Source organism: Trichosurus vulpecula, chromosome 8 (genome assembly GCF_011100635.1).
Source record: "Trichosurus vulpecula isolate mTriVul1 chromosome 8, mTriVul1.pri, whole genome shotgun sequence".
Classification (NCBI taxonomy): Eukaryota; Metazoa; Chordata; class Mammalia; order Diprotodontia; family Phalangeridae; genus Trichosurus; species Trichosurus vulpecula.
The window spans coordinates 104,960,876-104,985,982 of NC_050580.1; the positions used below are offsets into that span (position 1 = coordinate 104,960,876).

The 25,107-nt window shown below is 39.0% G+C and overlaps 1 protein-coding gene across 3 annotated transcripts in view; it reads right to left on the minus strand.

Moving 5' to 3' along the window:
* Positions 1-1,196: 1,196 nt before the first annotated feature.
* Positions 1,197-25,107, minus strand: part of MXI1 (MAX interactor 1, dimerization protein) — a 104,661-nt gene continuing 80,750 nt past the window's right edge. For all 3 annotated transcript variants that reach the window (XM_036736173.1, XM_036736175.1, XM_036736174.1), the window contains 3 exons: positions 7,276-7,390; positions 6,474-6,645; positions 1,197-3,771 (listed from right to left, as the gene is read on the minus strand). In XM_036736173.1, the coding sequence (XP_036592068.1) occupies positions 3,608-3,771; positions 6,474-6,645; positions 7,276-7,390 (451 nt within the window). In that variant the 3' untranslated portion in view covers positions 1,197-3,607. The remainder of the gene's footprint in view (positions 3,772-6,473; positions 6,646-7,275; positions 7,391-25,107) is intronic.

Genomic DNA, 25,107 nt, shown 5'->3' on the forward strand with positions numbered 1-25,107 from the left:
TTATTATGGAAGGTTGGCCACCAGGTGAGATGTGGGTTGGGGGGAAGGAGGTATTGGCCAAGACTCACGTGCTTAAAGTATTTGGGAAGGTGATGGACACTATCAGTAATGGAAGTATGCTGATAAAATCACAGTTTTGTTTTTTGAAGAGGAATTCATAGATGGGAACAATAATTTATTGTGTCCAAAACCTGGAATTGAAACAGAGCTAAAGCCTATCTTCTGTTGTTTAATAGCATGAAGGAGATGGGAAGAGAGAAATATTTGGAACTCAGGTGTTTTGCATCTTTTACCTTCCACCTTTCTGTTCTTGCAAGCTCCTGGATCTACTTAGGCTTTGTTTTGGTGGGTACTTTTGGAATTTAGGTAATTTTACTTTAGGCACTCTAGATGCCTAAGGTAATGTAAGGGCTATAACAGATAAGCAACTGCTACTTACTTGTAAGAGAAAAGCCTTAATTGATTAAGGGATAATCGCTTTGCATTCAGGAAGAAATAACCCAGAACTGTTTTCTCCTTTTTATTAAATTTCAGTGATGAAAAATGCAAATGATCATAGTAGCTATTAGTTTCATGGACAGGGACTGGAACTAGGGAAAGCACTTCCACAGAAAGAGCCCTTGCCTAGAACTGGTGTAAAAGAATTAACACCACCTTGTTTCTATCTGTGGAAATTTGTTACAAAATTTGTTACCTTTCTTTCATGTTATCGTAATGGGACATTACCCATACTACAGGGATATGTCCTTGTGTAGGGATTTGGGACGTCCTTAGTCAGGTTAACCAGTGACTTCAGTAGGAACTAGTAGATTTGAAAATGCTATAGATAATGGTCATGACTAAAGGGCTCCCTAGAAAGCAAGTTGGAAAACAGATAATGAGCATGACAGATGGGTTTGTGCCTGACCTGCAGCAGTTAAGGTTATCGGATACATTAAACCATTTCATGTCTGGTTGTGTGGTGTTCTATTATCAGTCAGTCGGTCTGGGTACCTATTTAAACTCCAGGTCTGGAAACAACAAAGATAATTCAAATTGCCATTAATCCCCAGCTTCCATATATAACAACAGCACATGCACATTTAGGAGGTGAGTGAACAAGAGAAAGAAGCAATCTGTCAATGTCTATCAAAGAAAGGAGTGCTTTCCAGAGATTTATCTTCATAGAGAAACATGGTACAAAAAGCACTCAGATATTCTTCATTAACAATTTTATTTCTTACAATTAATTTCACTTTTGAATCTTCAAAGTTGATTTGTCTTTTTAAAAAATTAATACTTTTTTCTCATCATACAATTTTCCCCCCAGAAGGGAAATAAATAACCCAGGAGGGGAGTTGTCTATAGGGGCAGTTGAAATCCATAGTGTGCGTTCCCAACAAAAGTCTTCCAGGCTCACCATTTTGTGACTGCAACTGAAGAAGACGCAACAAGACGGTGGCATCTCAAGTTCACCTGAATGATGTCACAAATGTCAAACCTGGGCTAAGTGACTCATCTCAGGACCACAGAAATAGCTATGGAAATTTAGTCAATGGCACAATTGGATTTCTATGCTAGTAAACACAGCCATCAAATTGTGCCTCTCAGAAAAGACAGAAATAAGCAAATATAGAGCAGTAATTTGGCCCAGGCATGAAATGAGATTAATAATAAAACCAGAAATACTTCATCTGGGCCACAGCAACATATTTGTTTTGTCACATTTTCCTTGAAGTCCCTAGTGCCTGAAGTAGCATATTATAATAATGGAATTCTAGTTTTCAAAACATGCAGTTTTTTTTTAGTATTCGAACAAAAAAAAAATCTACTTTAAGAATTTTCCAAGAATTTCTTCCACTCAGATATATCACATAATCAAGGTAAGATATTTTTGGAGGCACAGAAGAGTACAAGAAGAACAAGTGTATCCTAAGGCCTTATGTATGACCAAGATGGCAAAACACAATACATTTCATACACAGGAGTGGCGAATGTTGTTAAAGTGCTACTTATACAGGATAATCTAACATTAACACACAACTCAACTGCACTGCTAAATAAGGTTGTCTTTATTTCTTTTTTTTTCTTGCCCAGCCCTACCTAAAACATAAAATAAATCTACAGGACTGAAATTAACAACCCATTAAAATCAGCAATAAGTTATGAAAATCATAAAGTAATTCTTTTAGTAATTAAGGGTAGTTAAATTACTTAAGGTATACAAAGTTCAAACAATGTCAGGGTTGAGGGTGCCACAAAGGCTTCAAGGGGAGATGGAGGGAGGGGCAGAGAAGAAGTAGGGGAGAGAGGAGGATGACAGGGGAATAACTTTTGTAGTCTGCAAGACAAGGGGAACACGAGACATCAAAGTGCAGGCTAAAAATTTCTCCTTGAAGAAAATAACATTGCTGATAATATTTGATACGAGCAATAGCACCTGCACAACGGGACTGTGAGGACGGGGAGGGAGAGAGACTGCCCGCAGGGAAGTTTTACATGAGACAAGTGCTGAACTTAACTATGTTAACTATGATAGTGTAGGTACCGATGGTTAAAAGCTGGTCAAAGGGAATGATTCTAAAAAGAAACTAAAAACATTAGCGCTGACCTTTTTTCTACCTAGCCCCGACCTCATTCATTTTGTGCACTATAAAGAGTGAGGTGTGAGGTGTTTGATCATTATCAAATGCTGCATCAAAATAGATGATTTTTTTCCCATGTGTTTTTCCACTATAAAAGACATCTATGTTTCTTATGGACAAGCTTTAAAAAGATGTCAGTTTGGTTTTTCAACACATACAAACATTTATCAAAATTGGAAATAAAAACGCTGCCGTGGCTCAGACCTGGGCCTGCTTACGCTGTGGGCACAACTCTTCAGGCCCATGCAGACATGGAGGCATGTGGAGCTCGAGCCTTCCTATCCCCAATCCAGCCCCAAACGGGCCCCCTTCGGTCACCCAGGGTTAGCGAGCTGGCCCCTTCGGTGCCCTAGTGCTAACAATGCGGGAAGAGGAGAGCTTGCTTTAGCATGGAGTCCAACAGAAAGCTGAGCTGCATGATGATCCCTTTCAATAGGCTTCACGGGAGTCTCTCCTTTTGCAGGGCATGAAATGAGCTTTACAAAAAGAATTGATCGTCCACGGGCTTCGTGATAAGCTGTCCCGGGCTGAGCTACAACAGCCCTCAGTTACACAAAATTAATGCCTGATTGTTGTACTGTTTCATTACTAAGGGTTGGTTTGATTTTTTTTTGTAGGATCATAAAGCTCAAGAAGGGCCCAAAGCCCAGTCCTTAAATGTGTCCATTCAATGCAGTGTGAGCAAACTGGAAAGGAAGAGAGAGGGCTGAATCTCCAATGTCCTCTTTCAAATCAATCAAATCAAATCAAGAACGTGTCACATGAGTTCTCTGCTGCCATTAGAAATTATGATTTTTGCAATAGGAATAACAACTAATATGTTGGTTCTTCTGGGGGAGGGCTACTTCTAGAGAGGCCTGTTGGACCCTTTTGTTCAAGTATGATTTTTGAAAGAGGAGACTGCATGATGAACCCAATTTAAGAAACTGGGTTGGCTTGGCCCAATGAATAATTTGCCCTGCACTGTTTTGTCATGCTGGATTCTAGGAGGTAAATGAGAGTTTGACACTGGCACTGGAATAACCTTCATCACTCCCAATACTCTGCAGGCTGCTGTGATCGTCAATGTCACTGATGCTGGTGGTGCTGATATTGTCCACTTCTCCATGGGAGAACTCTGTGCTTTCAACATCCACTTCAATCTCCTCTGGCAAAGGGGAAAAGGGAAGAACGCTGTTAGTATTTGTCCGCGTGTGTATGTAACTTTAAGAAGGAATGGGGCTGAGAGGAAAAGCAATTGTTGTTTTGGGCACTAAACAATGTTACATAATAAGCTTATTATCAGTGATCTCTCTGAAAAGCAGGAGGGGGTGAGAGTGCAGTGAATATGGGGATATTTTTGCAAAGGACAATGTCCAGAATAAGTGGTGGTCTCAATTTAGGGAGCAAGTTACTAAATCCTTTGACGCCAGAACGTCTGGACCTCCCACCAAAAGTACTTAGTCTATTTGGGAATTAGTGCTTGATATTAAAAAATCTCAACCCAACTGGTTAAACGACATCTGTTTTGCATCACACTAGAAACTAATTCTCAATGTTGTTTATTAATCAGTGTTGCCTTCAGGGGAAAAAAAGCATAAACTTAAGTAAACATAGGCTAATGGGAAAATATATGCAACCAGACTACCGGTGGCAGCAGTCCTAAGGGGTACCACTAACTACCAATATTTAACATAATGATGTTTGCATCTAGGCAAGAACCCATATTCAATTCAACGAAGCATGGGCTAAATCTATCATATAATTAGTATGGCTCACATTAATCATATAATAAACTCTGGGGAATAGATGTCCAAAATATGATATAGAAACACCCCCCCCCCAACCCACTAGACTTTGAAAAGACTTGGGTTCAAATTACAGCTATGCTGCTTCCTAGCTTTGTAATGATAGGTAATTCAATTAACCTCTGTGAGCCTGAGTTAGTGCTTGTATTAAATTGACAGAATTATTCATGCCCTCATGACCTGAGAGATGCTTTGAGGATCAAATGAGATAATATACATAAGGCGCTTTGAGATGTGATCACTAAAATTAAATTGTATCTACTATTACTTGAAATTAAGTGACTAAGGATTTAGAGATCATTGTATTATAGTGAAATCTTCATTTTAATGATATTTCTTGTAGTGGCATGGAAATTTCAACCCAAACAAATACTCATGGCAAGAAAGCCCATGTACATTTGAGCCTCACAACAGCCCTATCTAGTAGGTCCCAGTTAGCTGCTGTTTGAATTTTTATTTCTTTTTCCAACAAATGGAAGAATTAATTTCTAAATTGGTTCTGTTCAACATAACCTTCTGGATAGTGTCCTTAGATTCAGTCCAAAAGCTAAATTGGTGAATATTCATGTGCTTGCATAAATAAACATACACAGAAAAAATGTATTTTGAAAAAAAGCTACTTTAAATTTTTTAAAAAGGCTACACCAGGCCAAAGTAAATTTAGGATTTGATATTTCTCCTCCAACAAATAAACCCAAGCCCTGAAGTCTTGTATTTGGCACAAATTTCATAGATTACAAGAGTCACAACCACTGAAGGAAAAATAGAATTCCGACTGCTGAGTCCCAAGGGGTTACGATGCAATGAGTTTCACAAGGATTTGTTGCTCTAAAATGCAGCCAGCTGTCTAAACAAGCTATACAACATAACTCTTTGCCACATCCATAGCACTTCTGATGCTGCTTATTTAGCATTTTCTGATCCACCCCAATCCAATAAGCACTCACCATGAGTACACGTCACTGTACTGGGTGCTGGGGAGACAAAGACAGAGGAAGAAACCACAGTAGGAGTCCTTTCCCTCAAGGAACTTACACCCTATTAGCTATAAAATTCCAAAAAACAGTATACATGCTTAGCTTATGCTTTGTAAAAAGGACTGAATCTAAGGAGACTATCCAGGAGGTTATGTTGAACTTCTAGAATCAAGTTAGAAATTAATTCTTCCCTTTGTTGGAAAACGAAATAAAAATTCAAACAGCAGCTAACTGGGACCTACCAGATAGGGCTGTTGTGAGGCTCAAATGAGATAATTTTTAGGTGCTTAGCCTAATGCTTGGCACATAATAAGACTTAATAAGTGATTTCCCCTTTCTCCTTTCCCTATAAAATCAATAAAAGTTCCTCTTAGGAGGAAAGAAGATTACTGAATAAGAACAAGGTGCTACACACACAGTATGCACTCAGCAAAATTTTTAATGATGAAAATAAGGATGAAGAATATGGTTTGCCTCTGGGCTATGAGGTTCCTTCCCCTTAAGGAATTACATAATCACAGACAGAGCTTAGGACTGGAAGGGGTCTTAAGAAGTCATCTGGCCTAGCCTTTTACCTTAGGTCATGTTTTTACAGATAAAATTGCTCAAGTATGGAACCTTTTCACTCACTCTAATGTCTTCTCCAGAAGGCAGTGGTGATCTTTCTTCGGCTACCATTATACCTAAAAGATTTTCCTTTCTTTGCACTGCCTGGGTGTCAATGAGCCAATGCTTTGGGACTCTCAAGAACCCCAGAATCTCTAGGACCTAACAGTGCTCAGCTCAGGGGTAAGCCCCTTTTTTTAAACAGAGCATAGAAGGATCCTGGGAAGAGAGGAGACACAGCTGACTGGGAGATCAGGAGAACGTAGCCAACTGCTAGTTCTTCTTCTGCCCCTCAATCCCAACTCCGGAAAAGTGTCCTTGTAAAGCTATGACAAAAGGAAACTAGATACAGTACTTTTTCTTGGTTGTTTTTGAGGAAATCACTAAGCTTTACTTGAGAAACGGCTCTAGACTCTCCTAGATTTTACTTGAGAGTAAAGAAGGTGATATCATCATTGGGGGAGACACAGTCTGCCTACCTCGCTCTGAATCAGAACGATCTGAAGAAATGGTAGAGCCAATGCTGTCCATTCGTATTCGTTCCATCTCCTGAGGACCTTGCAGCTGTTCCAGTCGTCGCTTTAAAAACCTCTGTTCTCGTTCCAGGTTTTCAAGCTGGTGCTGGCTCTTTCTCTCAGCTTCTTCAAGTTTCTAAAATGATAACACATTGTTTATTTATGTTCGTGCACAGAACATTGACAGATAATAATACTTTCTGATCTCCTACACAGCATCTAAAAGGAATTCTTCTAAGGAAGAAAAAAGAAAAATAGGGCTTTCCCCCCTCCTTTTTCACCATAAAACTATCCCTTTATCTTTCACTAATTTTGAGTGTGCAATGAATGTATTGTTTGTACAAAGTAGGGAAGTCAGTAAGTAATCTCCTTGAACGAGAGACATCCCTTGCTGAACGAACAGTGATGGAAAAATACTGAGGGGCAGCAACAACCTGAGCTTTCTCCACTAGGGGGCCTCATTTCTTTCCTTCCTAGGGATCAGCAAAATATTTGTATTTTTTCACTGTTTGCAGCACTCCAAATGGCCACATTGTCTAAACAACTTATAATAAGAAGCAGTACTATTCTATTTTGCTCAGCTCTGTAACACTTTTAAAGGCTCACTTCTTAAGGCCAGTAACAGGGCAGAGTGAGCTGCTGACGCACCAATTTTGTATATGATGTTAACTAAGTGCAGCTTAATTGTTTGGGTTGCTGCTATCATACCTTAGAGTTAAAGAACCGGGTGCACACGGGGGAAGCTGCCTTTGGTCACCATTCTTACCTTGATGTGTGCTTTGGCTTTGTTTAGCAGCCCAAGCGTCGTGTGCCTGGTGCAATCTGGTCCAAGTGGGATGAGCACTTTCAAGCGTTCCAAACACAGGCGCAGATGAGCTCGTCTGAGGGAGATGGAAGAAAGTCAGCTAACGTGATGGGTCTCAAAGAAAAGCCGGCACTGCTGCCACCTTACATTTAGTGAGGCATGAAACTGATGCTCTCCCAAAAGATAAGCAGCCTGTGCTTTTTCCTTTTCATATCCACTTTGCCCTTTACTTTTTCTAGTTCCAAAGTACTAAGTAGCAAGTATAGGCTTGCCATGCTTTTGGGCCTTGCCTTTCCTAACTATTTTATGTTACAAACTCCAGCTATTCTAGGCTATTATTCCTACTGGCAAGCCCTAGCATAGATGGGTCATTTATTGGTCCTCAGACCCAAGAAGCTATTTCAACCTGATAATACCTAGAGTATGGAAAGTACACTAGGACAATTAAATATGGTCTCGGCTACCCAAAGCCTAAGGTGAGTAAATGTATGTGGTGGGGGGGGGGGAGGGGAAGGGATACAGCTAGCTAAGGTATCCAGTAGAGATGTACAATTTTCTCTCACTAAAAGTTTCACAGAATTATAGATTTAGACCTTAGTAGAAGTCATCAAGTGTACTCCTCATCATTTTACAGAAAGGAAACGGAAGCACAGAGAGTTTAAGTAAGTTGCCCAAGGTATCACAGCTAATGTCTGAGGCAAGTTCTTCTGACTGCAAGGCCAGTGCTGTGTCCACTACGGTGTAGTAGTGGCTACACTCTTTACCTCTTTTGTGCACTAGCCCCCACTTTCCATCAAAAGCTAAATAAGTGGCAAAAGGTCTTTAAAATTTCAGCCTTTCTCCAGTGGAGTCAAAACTAATTATAGTGGAATACTGAAAACCTGTACCTGGCAAGGAGGTATAGGAAAAGATAGAAAATATGGCCATCGTATCTCCTTTAGGCCCAATTCCTGAAACCACTGCAGGTTTTAATTCCACTTTCCTTTATCTTCCTCCCTTTATATTTGTAAAAGGAAAAAACTGATTGATAAAATTGTTCAAAAAAAGTCACCAAGTTTCACAAACACATTCTTCCGGAAATTCTGAGGCAGATTCTCCTGTAAATCCTGACAGATAAAACTCCTGCCTTTTCTGGGACTAACAAGCTATGGCCAGGCCAACCTCCAAAGATATGATCCCATTCAACAACAGCAAAAGTCCAATGAGAAGTAGTCTATCAGTTAGCATCATGTATTAAGAGAAAGTCAAAGAATATGTTTTTCATATCATACATCCTCAGGCAAAGTGAACCTGCAATATCCACCATGAACAAGACAAAAGCGTCATCTATTTTCGCCTTACAGAGGGCAGAAATGACTTTACCAGATCATTAACCCTATGCCTTCTCCATCTAAATGTATAGAAAGAGTGGTAAGTGAAATTCCCATTGGTAGCAGGCTGAAGAAGCATCACACGTAGGCAATTCTGTCACTGACAAGAAAGGATGATTAAAGCTAGGGAGTTCAGGGATTTGGCTGATAAAACTGTCAATATTTTGAAGCACCCACTAGTCCAACTATCTTTAAGGGTCTGTCAGGAATTCTATTACAAACTCTGCTAACTGAATAACTCAATTCCAGGCAAAAATCTGGCAAACTCAGTTTTAATAAAGGTATGCTTTTTATCTGACCCAGGTTACAAAAATACAAAACAAAAAAACAACCAACCCCCCTCCCCCCGCCCAACTCATCAGCAAATTTCCCTAAATGAGGTTTAAATTTATAATCTTTTACCTGCTGCCCCCCGCCCAACTTCATGAAGCCTTCCACTCATTTCCTAAATAGAAATCTCCCAGGTAAGACAGCTCACACAGCCACAGAAGACCTTTATTTTTACTGGAAGAAAAACACTACAAGGAAATTTCTTTAAAGTCACCATTAGGATTATAACATTTGACAAACAAAGGGCTCATGATCTGATCGGAGGGAGGAACAAAGAGGCCCACATCTCTCTTGCTAATAATTAGTACAGTTGTGGGAGCTCCTAAAGAGCTCACCAAGAATAAACAATCACCTTTACAAAAAGCCAAAACATTGGGGCTGCCAGATAAATTAATGACTAGTGTAATGTAAGAAAAACTTGTTCTGGAGAAGACTGAAGTTGTTTCAACTGATCTACCTGCAGTACCCATGGGTAATATTTTTTACCTCTGGTTTCAATAAAGGCTCAAAAAATGGTTTTTCATTCTGGTTATAGTTTCAGGTAAAGAAAAAAAAGTTCAATTGAGGATTCTGTTTGGTTTGGCCACCACAACATTATATTAACACCCACGATAAATTCACTAGTAAAAAAACCAAGATGTATCAGTGATTTGTTATTAATCATTTGTTAGTTTAACAAGCATTTCATAAATCCAGTTAGAGATTCAAAATATACTTTCGTATAGAGTCTGGTGTTTAGTAGGCACTTAAAAATGTGCGCTGATTGAGTAATGATGTTGCTTTTCATTGTCTGTCATGTGTAAGTGTCTACCTACTAGTACAGCCAATCAATCGAGACAATAAGCATTTATTAAGCACTTACTATATGCCAGTCACTGTGTCAAGTACTGGGGATGCAAAGGCAAAAAATAATCCTTGTTCTCAAGGTGTTCACAATCTAATGGAGGAGACAACATGCAAATAACTATGTACAAACAAGATATAGATAAACTAGGAATAATGATCAGAGGGAAGGCACTAGAATTAAGGATGACTGAGAAAAGCTTCTTGTGAGAAGAGAGATGAGGAAGAAGAGAATTCTAGGCATCAGGGACACCCAGTGAAAATACAGAGATGGAATATCTTGTGGGAGGAACAACAAAAAGGCCACTGTCACTGGATCACAGAGTACTGGAGGATGAATAAGGTATAAGAAGACTGGAAAGACAAGGGTCAGTTTAGAAAATGCTTTGAATACCAAGCAGAGGATTTTGTATTTGGTTCTGGAAGCAATAAGGAGCCAATGGCATTTACTTCAATATGAGTGGAGAGGGTGGTGAGGGTGTGTGTGTGTGTGAAAGAGACAGAGACAGAGAGAGACAGCGACAGAGAGAAATATCAACTTGACAATTGCATGAAGGATAGACAGAAGAAGGGAGAGACTTGAGGCCTAGAACCCAACCAGAAATGTACTGCAATGGCTGAGCTGTGAGGTGATGAGGGCCTGCACCAGTGTGGTAGTACAGATGTTACAAAGGTAGAATCGATAAGACTGGCAACAGACTAAATATGGGGGAAATGAGAGTGATGAGTTTAGGATGACACCTAGGTTTACAAGACTGAGGGGCTGAGATGTGGCGCCCTCACCAGTAATAGGAAAGTTAGGCTTTGAGACAAGGGGGGAGTTCAGCTTTGGACATGTTGAGTTTAGATGTAAACATCCAGTTCTAGATGACCAATAAGGAGTTGGGAGAAGAGAGACTGGAAGTCAGGAGAGGTTAGAGCTGAATTAGCAGGAGATCAGCATGGAGATGATAGTTGAAGTACTGGGAACTGATGAGATCACCAAGTAAAATAGTCTAGAGGAAGAAGAGAAGACAGCCCAACACAGAGTCTTGGGGGAGGCATGACCTGGCAAAGGAGAAAGGCAATGATCAGAAAGGCAATGGTGAACTAGGAGAAAGCTGTGTTAGGAAAACCAAGAAAGAAGAGATTATCAAGGAGAAGAGGTGCTTAACAGTGTCAACGACTACAGAGAGGTCATGAAAGATGGGACTGAGAAAAGGCCATTAGATCTGGTGATTGATAGGTCACTGGTTACTTTAGAGAGAGCAATTTCAATTGGATGAAGAAATTGGTACCAGTGCAGAGTTGAAGAAGGGAATGACAGGAAAAGGAAGTAGAGCCACTGACTGTAGATGACCTTTGAAGGAGCTCAGTCACAAAAAGGAGGAGAGAGATAGGATAACTGCTAGAGTTGACAGATGGATCAAGTAAGGGTTTTTTGAGGATGAAGGAAACACGAGTGTTATTGTTAGACAACAAGGAAACAGCCAGGTTGAGACTGAAGATTAGAAAGAGTAGGATAAAGAGGGCAATTTGCTGGAGGAGAGGGGACAGAATGAGACCACCTAATAAATTATCAATAAATACACATAAGTGGAAGGCACACTGAGGGCTGAGGCAAGTTGGGGAAGGCTTCCTAGAACAGGCTTTAACTGGGTCTTAAAGATGTATAAAAAGAGAGGAATGGCATTCAGGTGATCAGAAGTGAAGGACAGGGTCTCCAGCCCTGTGATTATGAGGAAATTAGTCTGAAATGAAAAGTCTCTTAATTTCTATTATATATCATTTGCATGATCAAAATCATCCAATGTTAGTGATCTGGATGCTGAGAATAATCTTAAAAACCATCAACACTTATGTTTGGGCCTTAAAAGTGGCAAAAAGGGTTGCCAGAGCAGCTATCTGGTTTCTTCTATAGAGAGTATAATGAATATTCTCTGCAGGAGGTAGATTGTGCCTTAAGAACATACAAACACCATAAAAGTGCATATCCTGTCAAAAGGCAGTGGTGTCACTGTATCTTTTATCATAATTCAAAATGAGTATTAGGGTGTAAAAATAATAAGTATTTAAACTGGAAGAAAACTTAGAGATAATCTAGTCAGTATTCCGGAATCTAAAACTTGCAGGGACCTCCCTCAGAGCCCATCTAATACAGTATGTACCTGGCCAACAATCCCCTCTACATTTTCACTAACAGTGTCATCAAGTCTCTGCTTAGAGACCTGGTCTTCATATCTAAATCCCTCATTTTACAGATGAAGAAACTTAGACCCTATATAACTGATTTGCCCATGGCCACAGAGGCAGTAAGTAGCCAGATTTTTTAAAATTTTTATTTATTTGGTTTTTTGGGTAAATAGTTTCCCAATTACATGTAAAGATAGTTTTCAACATGCATTTTTATATGAATTTGATTTTCAAATTATTTCTCCTTTCCTCTCTCTCATCCCCCCTCCCCAAGACAACAAGCAATCTGATATAAGTTATACATGCGCAATCATGTAAATATATTTCCACAATAGTCATGTTGTGAAAGAAGAAACAGAACAAAAGGGAAATACCACCAGAAAAAGTGAAAACGGTATGCTTCGATCTGCATTCAGACTCCATAGTTCTTTCTCTGGATGGGGATAGCATTTTCCATCATGAGCCTTTTGGAATTGTCTTAGATCATTATATTGCTGAGAACAGCTAAGTCAATCATAGTTGATCATCACACAGTGTTGCTGTTACTGTGAAGTAGCCAGATTTCTAACCCAGGTCATTTGGCTCTAAATCCAGTATTCCTTCCACTATACCATGCTGAGGATGATGTTTCTCTATCCTTGTCTGGAGGGGTGTCATACTCTTTGTGCCAATGTAATTTTTGCTCTCTTCTGTGTTCCTAATTGGGTCAGGCATTTGGAAAGCTGAGCAACCATAAGGCTTAGTAGCAGATGCAAGAGAGCAGCCAATTGGGGGAAGCCACATTTTCCAAAGTTACCATCTGAATCCTGCCTGCAGGTCTCCAAACGTGCTTATTTATATGCATGCCACACTTTGGTAAATAGGTTCTTCCAAGGTAATGGTGGTCCATGAGCCTATATGCTGGGAAAAGCCAAATCAGAAAATCCATTCTCTCAATTTAGAAAATCTCTCTCTGGTAGATCTCTAAAACTGGAATTACTGAGTAAAGCATTTTTCCTTCCCTTGAGGTGGTGCTGCTCTCCACTCTTTCCTACAATCTCATGGCTTGTAACTAGACAAGAAAGGCATATTTTTCAATGCCATCTGGCCATCTTTTTTCTTACCTTCATGCTGAAATGATTGATTGCCTAGGAAAGGCATCTGCATATGAGGGCAGGAGGTCTGTGGGTTGGGGGTCTGATGTGGTTGGGAAAGAATACACAAAACAAGTAAGTGGAACAGCCAAGATGGGCAGGAGAAATTTAGGGGACAGAGAGAGATTCATGAGCCTTGTCATTTTCTTTCAAAGTGGGGGCATGCCTCTTATTAGGCAAGATGATGCTACTCGGAATAGGCTGATCATCTTTGAACTAAACAGCAGGAAAAACATTCAAGTTTAGAAACTGAGGTTTCATTTACAAAGAAAGATGGAGTTTAAAAGAGGCAACTTTGTGGTTCTCTGGTATTCCCTTAACTTTTCACTTAGACCCCTACCTTCTCTCTCTCCCTCTCTCTCTCTCTCTCTCTCTCTCTCTCTCTCTCTCTCTCTCTCTCTCTCTCTCTCCCCCTACTCTCTCCCACCCCCACCCCCCCATTTCCACCCCTATTTCAGTAGAAACTCTAAAAGCTGAAATCCTCCTAATTTAGCTTCTGGGACAATAAACCAAACTCAAGAATGGAAGAAACAGCAGGGGGTACCCTGTGGGAAAACTGGAGTCTCCTAACTAGGAGGGAGGGGGTTGGAGAATGAAGAAATACCCAAGCGCTTTTATTTTCAAAGACACTCTGGGGTCTGTTCTAAAATGAGACTAAAGATGGGTTTGTATTTGCTTTCACCCAGGGGAAGAAGCGATTCCCAGCCACTTATCCTGCTACAGAGGAGAGTCCTGTCAAAATTACCCACACCTTCAAAAAGGGTAAATCCCCTTGTGGGATAAGAAACAATTATGGTCTGTTTGGCTTCTGCTTTGGCCGATTGGGATCACTTTCCCCCCCGAAGAAACCAATGCTAGCTTTTGATTTCAGACCCTGCAAACTCTGCTAGCCAAACTGAAATGATTAACATGGAGCTGGGAGGGAGGGGAAAAGGTTTGCTCTATAAAATCAGCCTTTTAAGATACCGGCATCAACAACCAAAAGAGGAACTCCCTTTGAGGAAATCTCCATAAACATCATATGATGTTTTTCAAGTCTCTTGTCTTTCTGAACTCTAATCCCCCTGCCCAACAACAATAAGAAACCCAATCCCAGTCCAGCCCTAACAATCTCTCATTGGCTGGTGCCCTTGGAGGCACACTCTTTTATTGGAAGCCTCTTCTTTCATTCCTCCACTACAGGATACCAAGAATTTGCCAAGTAACTAAATCAGAAATTGAAAACAAGTCAAGTGCTGGGGACAGAGCCTGTATTTTCCTCGCTGCAGAGTGTTACGTAATAGGCTACAAGTCCTTGAGCTATGCTCTTTAAAGCTGCTGTGACTTGGAGTCAATTTTCTCTACATCGGAGATCACATACTTGAAAATGACATCAGTGTGCAGCTCTTATCCTATACGTTCAACACTGAAATTTCTCTGCTGTTGCACTTGTCCTATAAATATTCTGCTTTTTCAAAATTACATGGAACACACATTTTCCCTTCCCATTCTCTTCTGGAAAAATGGCATGCTATATAAAGGAAATGGTAAAGAAACTAACATTGATGTGAACCACTATTATTCCTGCCCATCACACAAGTGAGCAGCATGATACTGTCCTACTGATCAGCTGACTTTGTTTCTGAATAGAAAAAGAAAAAAGTTAACCACAAGATAGCAGCTTTATTTGTTACTTATGGGTGAAGTATGATCTAATGCACAGAAGATAAATGCAAAGTACAAATTTGCTAATAAATTGTTGGCAATGGGGACTGGCCTTTATTGAGGTGTGCTCAATTTGGCTGAGTTGTCATGGGCTCAATGGCAAACTTAACAGACTCCTCTAGGCCCTTTTCTGTTCACATCTCAAAAAGATGTTATTTTTCTTTGGAACTCTTCACTTTAATCTGATTTGGTAAAATAACCAAACAGGATCACCTGCTGGAGCTGGGATAAAGTTGCAGTGTGTGAGTGTGTGTGTGCGCGCGCGCGCGCGCGCGTTCACGCATACATGTGCATGTATGCACATATGTGTATATATATACACATGCTCACATATATATACGTACATTCGTATGTGCATACATATATACACACAGAGGGGTGTGTGTGTGTGTGTGTGTGTATGTGTGATTCTGTTGTGACCAGACATGTTACACTGTCAGTGCTACAAGCAAACCAAGCAGAACAATTAGAAATGAAACTCTAGAAACGGCTTGTGAGCACTGGAGGCTTTCACAAAGCCCATGTCCTCCCTAAATTTCCAATGTTCAGAAATAAGCAGGTTTTTCCATGCAAGACAACTAGGATTCCCTTAGCAATTTTTGGTTTCTCTTACCACTTTTCTTAAATCTATACTCAGGGGGGCTCAATAAAGCTCAGGATACATTATCTGGTTGGTTAATTCATTTTAAATCAAACTATTTAATAATCATAATTGATGCATCAGACACAAAAGCATGACCTCTTTGTGTGTTTGTACTTGACATAAAACGTGTGTGTGTGTGTGTGTGTGTGTGTGTGTGTGTGTGTGTGTACATACAGGTGTGTGTATCTAGAACATCTAAGATGACTGGAATGAGACATTCCTATTTTATGTATGAGATCTTGTAAATATTCAGTTCTGAATAACTTTTCATTTATGATGTCAACAATAATGACATATTCTTTCTCAGAACACCCAGAATTCACAACAGGCTAAATATTCATTGGGTCTTTATTTCTCAGAAATAAGGATTAACAGGTTAAAGAGACAATAAGAATCAGTTTGTCATCATCGAACATTTATTGAACCCCCCCTACTGTGCCACTATATTAGATGCTAGAGGATCCAAGGATATGGAAAAGACAGCCAGTCTCCCTGTCTTCAAGAAGTTATAATCTAGCAATTATTTTCATTGCTGATTAAAAATAATCAATGAATGACAGAGAAGGTGAAGACAGCAGAAATCCTCCACGAGGCCACAACCATCCAATCAGGGTAAGGAAAATGAAGTTCTGCTGCTATGAAATCTGCATTTACTACATCTGGCATTTTACTTCCATCCCAGGTATGGCTCCTTCCAGGAGAAGATGGTAGTGGTAGTGATGGGGGAGATGAAGAAATTATACAGAATAGTCTCCATCACCCTTTCTCTACCTCCTAGACCTGGTCACAGACAGTCACTATACACACAAAGCATATGATCAGGTTGGAGTTCAGTGATGACAGAGAGAAAGAGCAGTAAGACATTTTGTAAATGGAACATGCTGTTTAAATGGTAGCTATAAATACTAATATGCCCCCATGTTTTTTTTCACTATCCCTTCAATAAGTTACCTGATAAACCAGCCCACCTGTCACCCAAATGCAAACATATACAAAAGCTTCCAGGAACATGCAAAGTTTATGTTTTGCTAATGAAATGCTTGGTTTCTAATATCTTGTTATGTATGCAACTCCAGACCCAAGATAAGAAGGGAGGTCAAATGACTGAGTTCTCAACTCACTTCTCAATTTCCTTTCTTAAAGATGGTAACAAGGTTCTTTGAATCTTGTTATCAGACGTGCTGCTGTCCAACTTTCAAGGAGGCAGGTAAAAGTCTAATGAAAAAAATCTAAGAATTAAACTACTAAAGCCAAACAAACTATAAACCACTTAATTATAAGTGATGCTGAACAGGGATAACATGTACAAGTAAAATCCAAAGATAACTTAAAAAAAATAAATCTTCTTTCATCATCAATTTCAACTTTATATCCTCAATAGAGTTCCTATAAAAGTGGCAATTTGATCAAAGTTTAATCTGTTACTATATCCTTGATAAGAATATGAGAATAGAGAAAGAAAGGAGCTTGCTTAATCCAGAAAAGTTTATAGAAGTCAGTTATATATATATATATATATATATATATATGTACATATATATATTATATAAACTCACAATGTTTCAGAAAACATTTTACTAATCAATTGGCCAACAAGCATTTATTAAATGCTTATTATATGGCAGAGACCGCTCTGGGGATATAAAGAAAAGCAAAAATACTATCTTTGCCCTCAAGGAGCTCAAGGTGACCAAATGTTGATAACTTTGTACATACAAGAAATATAATCAGACAATAGGGAAGGTAATCTCAGCAGGAAGACCTTAGCAGCACAAGGGGACTTGGGATGGAAGGTGGAAAGGTGTAGAAGATGAAACTGAAGCTGAGTTTTGAAGGACCCCAGGCAAACTAAGAGGCAGAGGTGAGGAGGAAGAACATTCCAGGCATTAGGGACAGTGGGCAAAGTCAAAGAGACAGGAGATGGACTGATATGGGTGAGGAACTGCAAGTAGGCCAGCTAGATCACAGAGTCTGAAGAGGGGTAAAACATAAGAAGTATAGTACACTTGTAAAGTATAATATGACTATAAAGATAGGAAGTTGAGAGGGCTTTAAATACCCAAAGGAATACTTAATTTGATCCTATAGGTAAATATAGAGCTACTGGAATTTACTGAGAATTTGCTTTAAGAGAATGACTTTGGAAACTGAATGGTAGCCAGACTGGAGTGGGGAGAGATTTGAGACAGAACTAGCAATGAGAAGATGACTGCAATAGTCCAGATGAGAGGAGGGCCTGAACTTGATGATGGTTGTGTGAGTAGAGAGAAGACACATGAGACATGTTGTGAAGGCAAAAATTACAAGATTCATCAACAGATTGAAAATATGGGGTGAGAACAAGGACTCAAGGATGACACTGAGGTTCTGCACCTGGGTGACTTGGAGGACACTTGCACCATCAACCATAAGAAAGTTCAGGAAAGGAAGCGTTTCAGAGCATTTGGGGGAAGAGTTCTGTTTTAGACATGTTGAGTTTGAGATATATATGTCATATCTAGTTAAGAGATGTCTAAAAGGCAGTTGGTGATGTGGGTCTGTAGCTCAGGAAAGAGACTAGGGCTGGATCTATATATCTAGGAATCATATGCATAAAATTAAGTGAAATCACTACAAGCCACTACCTGATTTCATAACATTTTATTTGAAGTTTCATACAAGGTTCAAAGGCTATAGGTTAGTAAAAAATCTGCAGTTTGGAACACGTAAACATATTCTTTAGTATTATCTTGCATTCATCTCTAAGGAGGAGTTGACATTCAACAGCCTTATGAATAAACAAACAAATAAATAAATAAAATCTTATTCCAGAGGCATCTGTTCTTCATTGGAACTCCCACAAGGAGCCCAGATTGCCTTTTAATCTCCAAAGTGATTTAATAGAAATTGCTCACTTGACAGCTATTCTGTATTAGGTTGAGCTTCTCAGTATAAATCCCCTTATAAATTCACTCAATACCTCAAATTCTGGAAATAGGGACAAATCATGGGAGAAAACAGTGGTTAATTTGTTCTAAATACAAAAAACCTTATTTTCCTCTGGCAATTCTTCAGAGATTTTACAAAGAGGGCAAGGAAGGTTATTCTTCCTATATGTACAACAGCCCTAGACAGATCAGGTATCTTCAGAACCTAACCTAATGAAACTTTACTGGGGCTGTAGGGCAAAGAAGTTACTTTGGGATTTTAAAAAAATCTTTCCCATCAATTTGGAAAGCAATGAAAGATTTTCACCTTATTAACATTTTTCTACTGTTTGGCCTTTTGTTGGTGTTCATCCTGATGTTGGCAGCCGCCTTTTGCTGATTTAATGGTATGAAGGGGCTGAGAAGTGCTGTAGTCCAAAAGAGAAAGCATTCTCTCACAGGGACTGGGAAGGCAATCTGTAATCACAACAGTAGCTACTTGTTAATTTTCTGTTTGAAACACAGTGATGTCAATAGTACTGCACCCTGCCAGCTACCATGGGGTAAAGTACATTCTGAAACCAAAACAAACTTCCTACGTGCTGGCAAGTCAGGCTTAAGACACCATGATAAACCGCTGCAAGATATCACCTCTGTGTGTGTGTGTGTGTGTGTGTGTGTGTGTGTGTGTGTAAAACATAACAAGCACAATTTTAATCTTTTGTAATGACCTCCACTGTTGACTTTCTTGTATCTCAGGTGGATTTTTTGGGTAAAAAGGAGAGAATACGGTTAATGATCTCTGATACAATGGTAAGTTTCAGTAAAAATGACACACTCAAGGAATGTCTGGTAATACAATTGTTCATTTAAAAGCATCAAATCAAAAAGGCATAAACCCCCAAAGTCAGCTCCACTAGTGAGATGTGGGTGGTCTAATTACTTACTTAGAGATTCATTAACTCTTTGAGGAAAATATAATGTTTAAACAGAGCTTCTTGGTTTGGGGAAAAAATACACATAAACACTACACACATACCCCTCCAGAAACTGAACGTTCACAATTGTACTGAATACAGGTTATTGTGAGTGGCAACTGTGCTTACCACTGGCAGAAGGCAAACAGCTTAATGCTACTGGGCTTTTTTTTAAAGCAGTCCTTTTTAGCACAACTGCTACAAAATTCAAATGCTTTTCATGTATTCTTCCAGATGGTAGTATTAGTACCTACAAAATTTGAACCATATAAAAGTAATGAAGAATTGTCATCTACCAATCAAACCCACTTTTGTTCACTGTGCACTATTAAAAAAATGTAATTAACAGAATTTCAAATCTGCCACAATGCTGATCCTGACAGAAAAGTTAAAGTGTTAAGTCTTACTTCTAAATCACACAAGTCCAAGATTTACTTTGAGTCGTCTAGATCATATTTTTTTGGTGACCTAGCAATAATACTCAATTGAACAGTTCCTATTTGAGAGTTACATTTGGGGATGGCTTAGGACAAACACCCGGCACCCATCTAAGGCATGCTCTCCTTTGATAAGGCAGACATTTTTTCAACAATGGATTGGGATGGTGAAACAATGGCAGACCTACATTTTTAGGCAGGATGATAGGAGTAAAAACAAAAAATTAAAAAAAAAAACACAAAAAACCCCAGCTTTATCTTTTTTAACGCACTTGAAAATGAAAAGCCTTCAATAGACTAGCAATAATTACACTAGTCACCACACAAGGCAATCTTGCAACTAATAAAAAGCTGGATTAAAATTTATGACCAGGTTCCACCACTGTAATTGGTATCTTTTATTTCATACTTCTAAATCCAATTTTAAAATCTTGTCCTCTGGATAAGTACAGGAAGAGTTTAAATGAGGCCAGATCTCAATATTATTATTTACATTTTAAGATCCCTGGAAATGTAGCCTCAAGGTGTAAAGCCAAAAAGAGATCCAGAATGAAAAGACTCAATGGATATTTTGTCCTCTTAATTCTGCCAACAGCTCAACATGGTGGATCTGCAAATTCTGTGTCTCATGCTCCATGGAGTGCCCAATTCTTCACCAAATGCAAGGAAGAGTAAAAATTCTATCTCTATTCACCAGAGAGAATAATCTGGGAAGATGGTGGCTACCCTTGCCCCAATATAGTCCAAACACAAACAGATGGAGATTGACGTTGTTTCCATAGAAAGTGGCAGAGCTGGAGAGGGGGGAAGTTTGCCCAACTTGGCTAAATTTCCTTTCACATATTAAGGGCTGAAAGTCCTAAAACATCTTTCAGGACCACCAGCCTCTTTCATCTCACAGAACAAAGTGGTGCTTTGAAAACATGAAAAAAAAATGAAGCCCAATGGTAATTCAGTATTTTCTTTCCAAGAGCCCCAACATTTACACAACAAAGCAAGCCATTCTGCCCATTTCTCCACCTTTATCTGGGCACAAAATTCCCACTGGCTTTCAAGGGAGCCAGGAGCCCAGTATTACCAGAAACCCAGTATTACCAGACTGCTCTTTAGGAAATGCCTTCTCTATTACCAAAATAGCATTCCTGCTATGCTGCTCAACTTTATCTAAATTGTGATGTGTTTACAAATATTTTAACTGTAAAGATGAAATTCTCTATGGAAGGATCCTTATTTAGTAAATACTGGAATTTTTACAGCTATGTAAACTACAAGCTGTTCAGAGGAGAGATCATTATGAATCCGGGTGGAATAAATGAACTAAGAAAGGAGGCCATAAGAATTTTAAAATGACCCAAACACGAAATGCTAGAGGAGGTGGGACCCTTGATCAATTTGCCTAAGATTTAGTTTCTGTCAGTGGCACTAAAGGATTATTTATAGGCTAGTATGATAGCTTAAGTTTGTACAAAATATCTGAATATAGGAACACTGGCTCATGGTCCTTTTGAACCCAGCTGTGTCTTGCTAAGCCTACCTTCCTTGTTTTCCTTAATGAGCTTCAGCTGTGGACAGCTCCCAGCTTCAGGGAGCATTTCCTATATGGGAAAGAGTTGTACCTGAGTGGGTTTGGCGGGTCACTTTCATTCCGACACAATACTGTAACAGCTGGAAGATAGAAAAAGTAGAGGAATGGTCCATGTACAGATATTCCTTTTGCCTTAAATGACTACCTACCATTTGTCTGAACACCAGCATAGCAGATTTGTTGTATTTTTGTTTTTGTTTTTCCCCAGCAGGCAGAACTAGAAGCAATAGGTAGCTTAGATTTGATGTAAGGACAAACTTCCTAACAATTGGAACTGTCAGAAAGTGGAACCAGCTGCCTGGAGAGTGGGAGCTCCTGCTTTGGAGGTCTTCCAGAAGAAGGTGGATGATCACTCATTAGGTGTTATATAGTAGGGATTGCTTTCAGGTATGGACTGAATTAGACGGCCTTGAAGGCCCTTTCAACTCTCAAAATCTGTGATTCTGTGATAATGGGGAAATGTAAAATAGAGCTAGGATTAGTCCTAAAAAGAGAAACACGCTCATCTATGAATAGTTATCCCATAACCAAGTCTTTCCCGATTAGTCCCAACCGATATTGATCATCTCCCCTGAATTTCTATTGTATTTTTAGCATACACCATACAATTTAGCACTTGTCCTTGTCCTGTTCTCTAAGTTGTTTCACATACACGTGGTTGCCCCCCCCCAATGGACTGTCTTCTACTTCTGCATTCTCCATAATGCTTTTTAGCACACAGCAGGCCCTTAATCTGTGTTTACTGACTGATAATCATTTTTAGAAATCCTTTGCAAGAGGCCAGACATGAGTTGCTACAAACAAACTCTGCCATTTCTACCAAAGATCTCAAATGGGAAAACATGATTTGTGGTTGTCAATAGCACTGAATTTTTAGAAAACCTAAAAAACACTACCATGGACATCTGGTTGCTGTCTATTACTTGGAGAAGGGCAGCTTGAATTGAAAGAGGTCAATGAAATAAAAAAAATTTCTATCTTTCAGCAGTCTCTCCCTTATCTCCCCCTATAAAGAGGAAAGTTAAAGACTAAGTGAAAATTTGGTGGAAAGAGTAATATTAAAAGATGATTTTTTTTCTAACTACTGCTTTGAGGAAGGCTGTAGACATTCAATACTTTCAGCACAGAACTAATGACAACTTGTCCAAAAATGGAAAGGCACCTCTGACTGAGAAACCACTGAGTAAGAGGGAGAATGGGGCCATTCTGTAAGTTGTGTCTCCCAAGTTTCCTGACTATCCCTTAATTTGAGCTGCACTTTTCCCACTCTCAAATGACAACATCTATGTGGCAGCAGAATCCAGCCTGTAACATCATTCCTCCAGAAGCACTGCTTTGTCATAGCACTGTTATTATGGAACATGATTTCAAATGTGTGAACCATGTGCCAGGTAACAAACAGTCCTCAAGTTAACATTCACCAAATAATTTTATTAAATTAAAATATTGTTAAATTAATTACTGCTACACATGATTTGGAAGTGAGAGGCATCTTGCTACAGTTATTTTTAATCCCTCCTTTTAAAAAACCCTACATTTATAGAATTACTTGTAATACCCATTAATTTTGTCATTTAGGAATTTAACTACATAAGTAATCTTTATTCTGTGGAAAAAGAAAAATTCCGATGAAACCACAGGTACAATGAAAAATTACCAACCAATATCTTTTCTTTCAAGTATAGCAGATAAGAATGCACAATACATAATTATTTTAAAAATATCTAGTAATATTCAACAGAGCAAGAGCAAACCAGCTTAAACACTTTACATTCCAAATTCACTAAAATAGTTACAGATCACTTCACATTTCACAACCTCTCATTATCTTTTAAAAAACCATTTTACAGTTTAAAAGCGTTCCAAACTTAAAACTGCTTTTATAAATAAGAAACAGAAATTCTATTCTGGCAACTGAAGAATGGCTCCAAATGAATACATATGCATTACCCAATATATATATATACAACATTAGGAACCTAGTAGTACACTTTTCTTTTTCTTCTTCTTTTTTCTTTTCTTTTCTTTTTTTTTTTTTTTTTTTTTGCTTTTTGGCAGGGCTATTGAGGTTAAGTAACTTGCCCAAGGTCACACAGCTAGTACATGTGTCAAGTGTCTGAGGCCAAATTTGAACTCAGGTCCTCCTGACTTCTGGGCTGGTACTCTATTTACTGCGCCACCTAGCTGCCCCTAGTAGTGCACTTTTAATAGCAAATTCTTAAGCTAGAAACATTTATGGACATTCACTAATTTACTCCTCTTAATACCATGTTTTCCTAAAATTCCCCATCCTAATCTAAAAGATTTTAAAACTTTCCAAAGAACAGTTTTAAATCTTCCCAAAGCTCCTCCCAGCTGAATTAAGCAACCATGAAAACTTCCACAAGGACATCTAACTTGTTTAGCTTATTCTGTAGGATTATTTCAAATTATATGTCTGTTCCAATAAGCCAAGCTCAAAGATCTGAAGTAGGACTGTGAATACAACTACAGATGAGGAAAGTATTGAAAAGCCTAGAACCCTCAACAAGAGAGACTTGGCATTAGATAATATGCAACTTATAGGACTCTCCAGGCACATATATACAAAGCACACCAATGAGGTTAAAGAGAAAGAAAATTTTATGTATTCTAAATATTATGAAAAATATTTTTATACAAAAAAATTTGTCACCATATTTATGCTATTTATGGTCAAATTCTCAGTGACACAATTCTGGGTCTACTTAACCAACTCAAATAGAGAAAATGAAAGCACCAAGCTGAGAGGCCCTTTCCCATGCCACCATACACCAGAAAAGGTTATATCAGGAAGCAAGCACAATCACCACATATTTCCTAAATGGGTCATATTACCTAGAATATCCTATTGGGACAAACCGTGCTCTCTGAGGCAAGAGTGGAGATCAAAAGAACAAATCAAAAGAACAGAACTCTTTTCCTTGGAAGGGGAAGATATTTGCAGGAAAACACATCACTTCAGTGTGTGCCTCCTTGAAATATTTTCTACTCTGAAGAGGCAAACTTCACAGAAAGCAAAATCACTGCTATTTGTTTGGCCTGGCATTCAGTCATCTTCTCTTAAGAAAAGTGGCACATAGCCTATCTTGAAAACATTATTCCATTAGATTGACAAACATTTATCAAGCACTACTGCATTTAAGCACTGTAATAGGCAGAAGTAAGGGTTTACAAAGTTGCGCTAGACAGTCTCTGCCTTTAATGAGCATATGATTTATGAAAAATAAATACACAAAGGTTACAATACAAAATAATATTTTAATACTAATATTATTTTAAAATAATATTTTAAAAGCCCCCCAAAATAAGAGTTCAAAGGCATGAGAGATCACTTCAGTCTTAGGGATTCATGGAGAAGGTAGTATTTGAGTTGGACATCTAAGGATGCACAAGATTTCAAAGTGGAGACTGGGTCGGGGAAGAAGAAAAGGGTTGAGAGAGAGATTCCAAATCGAGGGAGCAACATAAACAACAGTCACAATGAAGAAAAATGCAAGTAATGTACGAGGAACAGAAGGTAGTTCAGTTTGGCTGGAGCATAAAGCACACACAGAACTGTTAAGATATATCATCCTCTCCACAGTCTGGCTGCAGTTACCTACTGCTTTCCCTCCCCCACCTCCTGCTTCTACCCTCCATCATTCTCTCTTTTTCAAAGGTACCTGGCTCCCA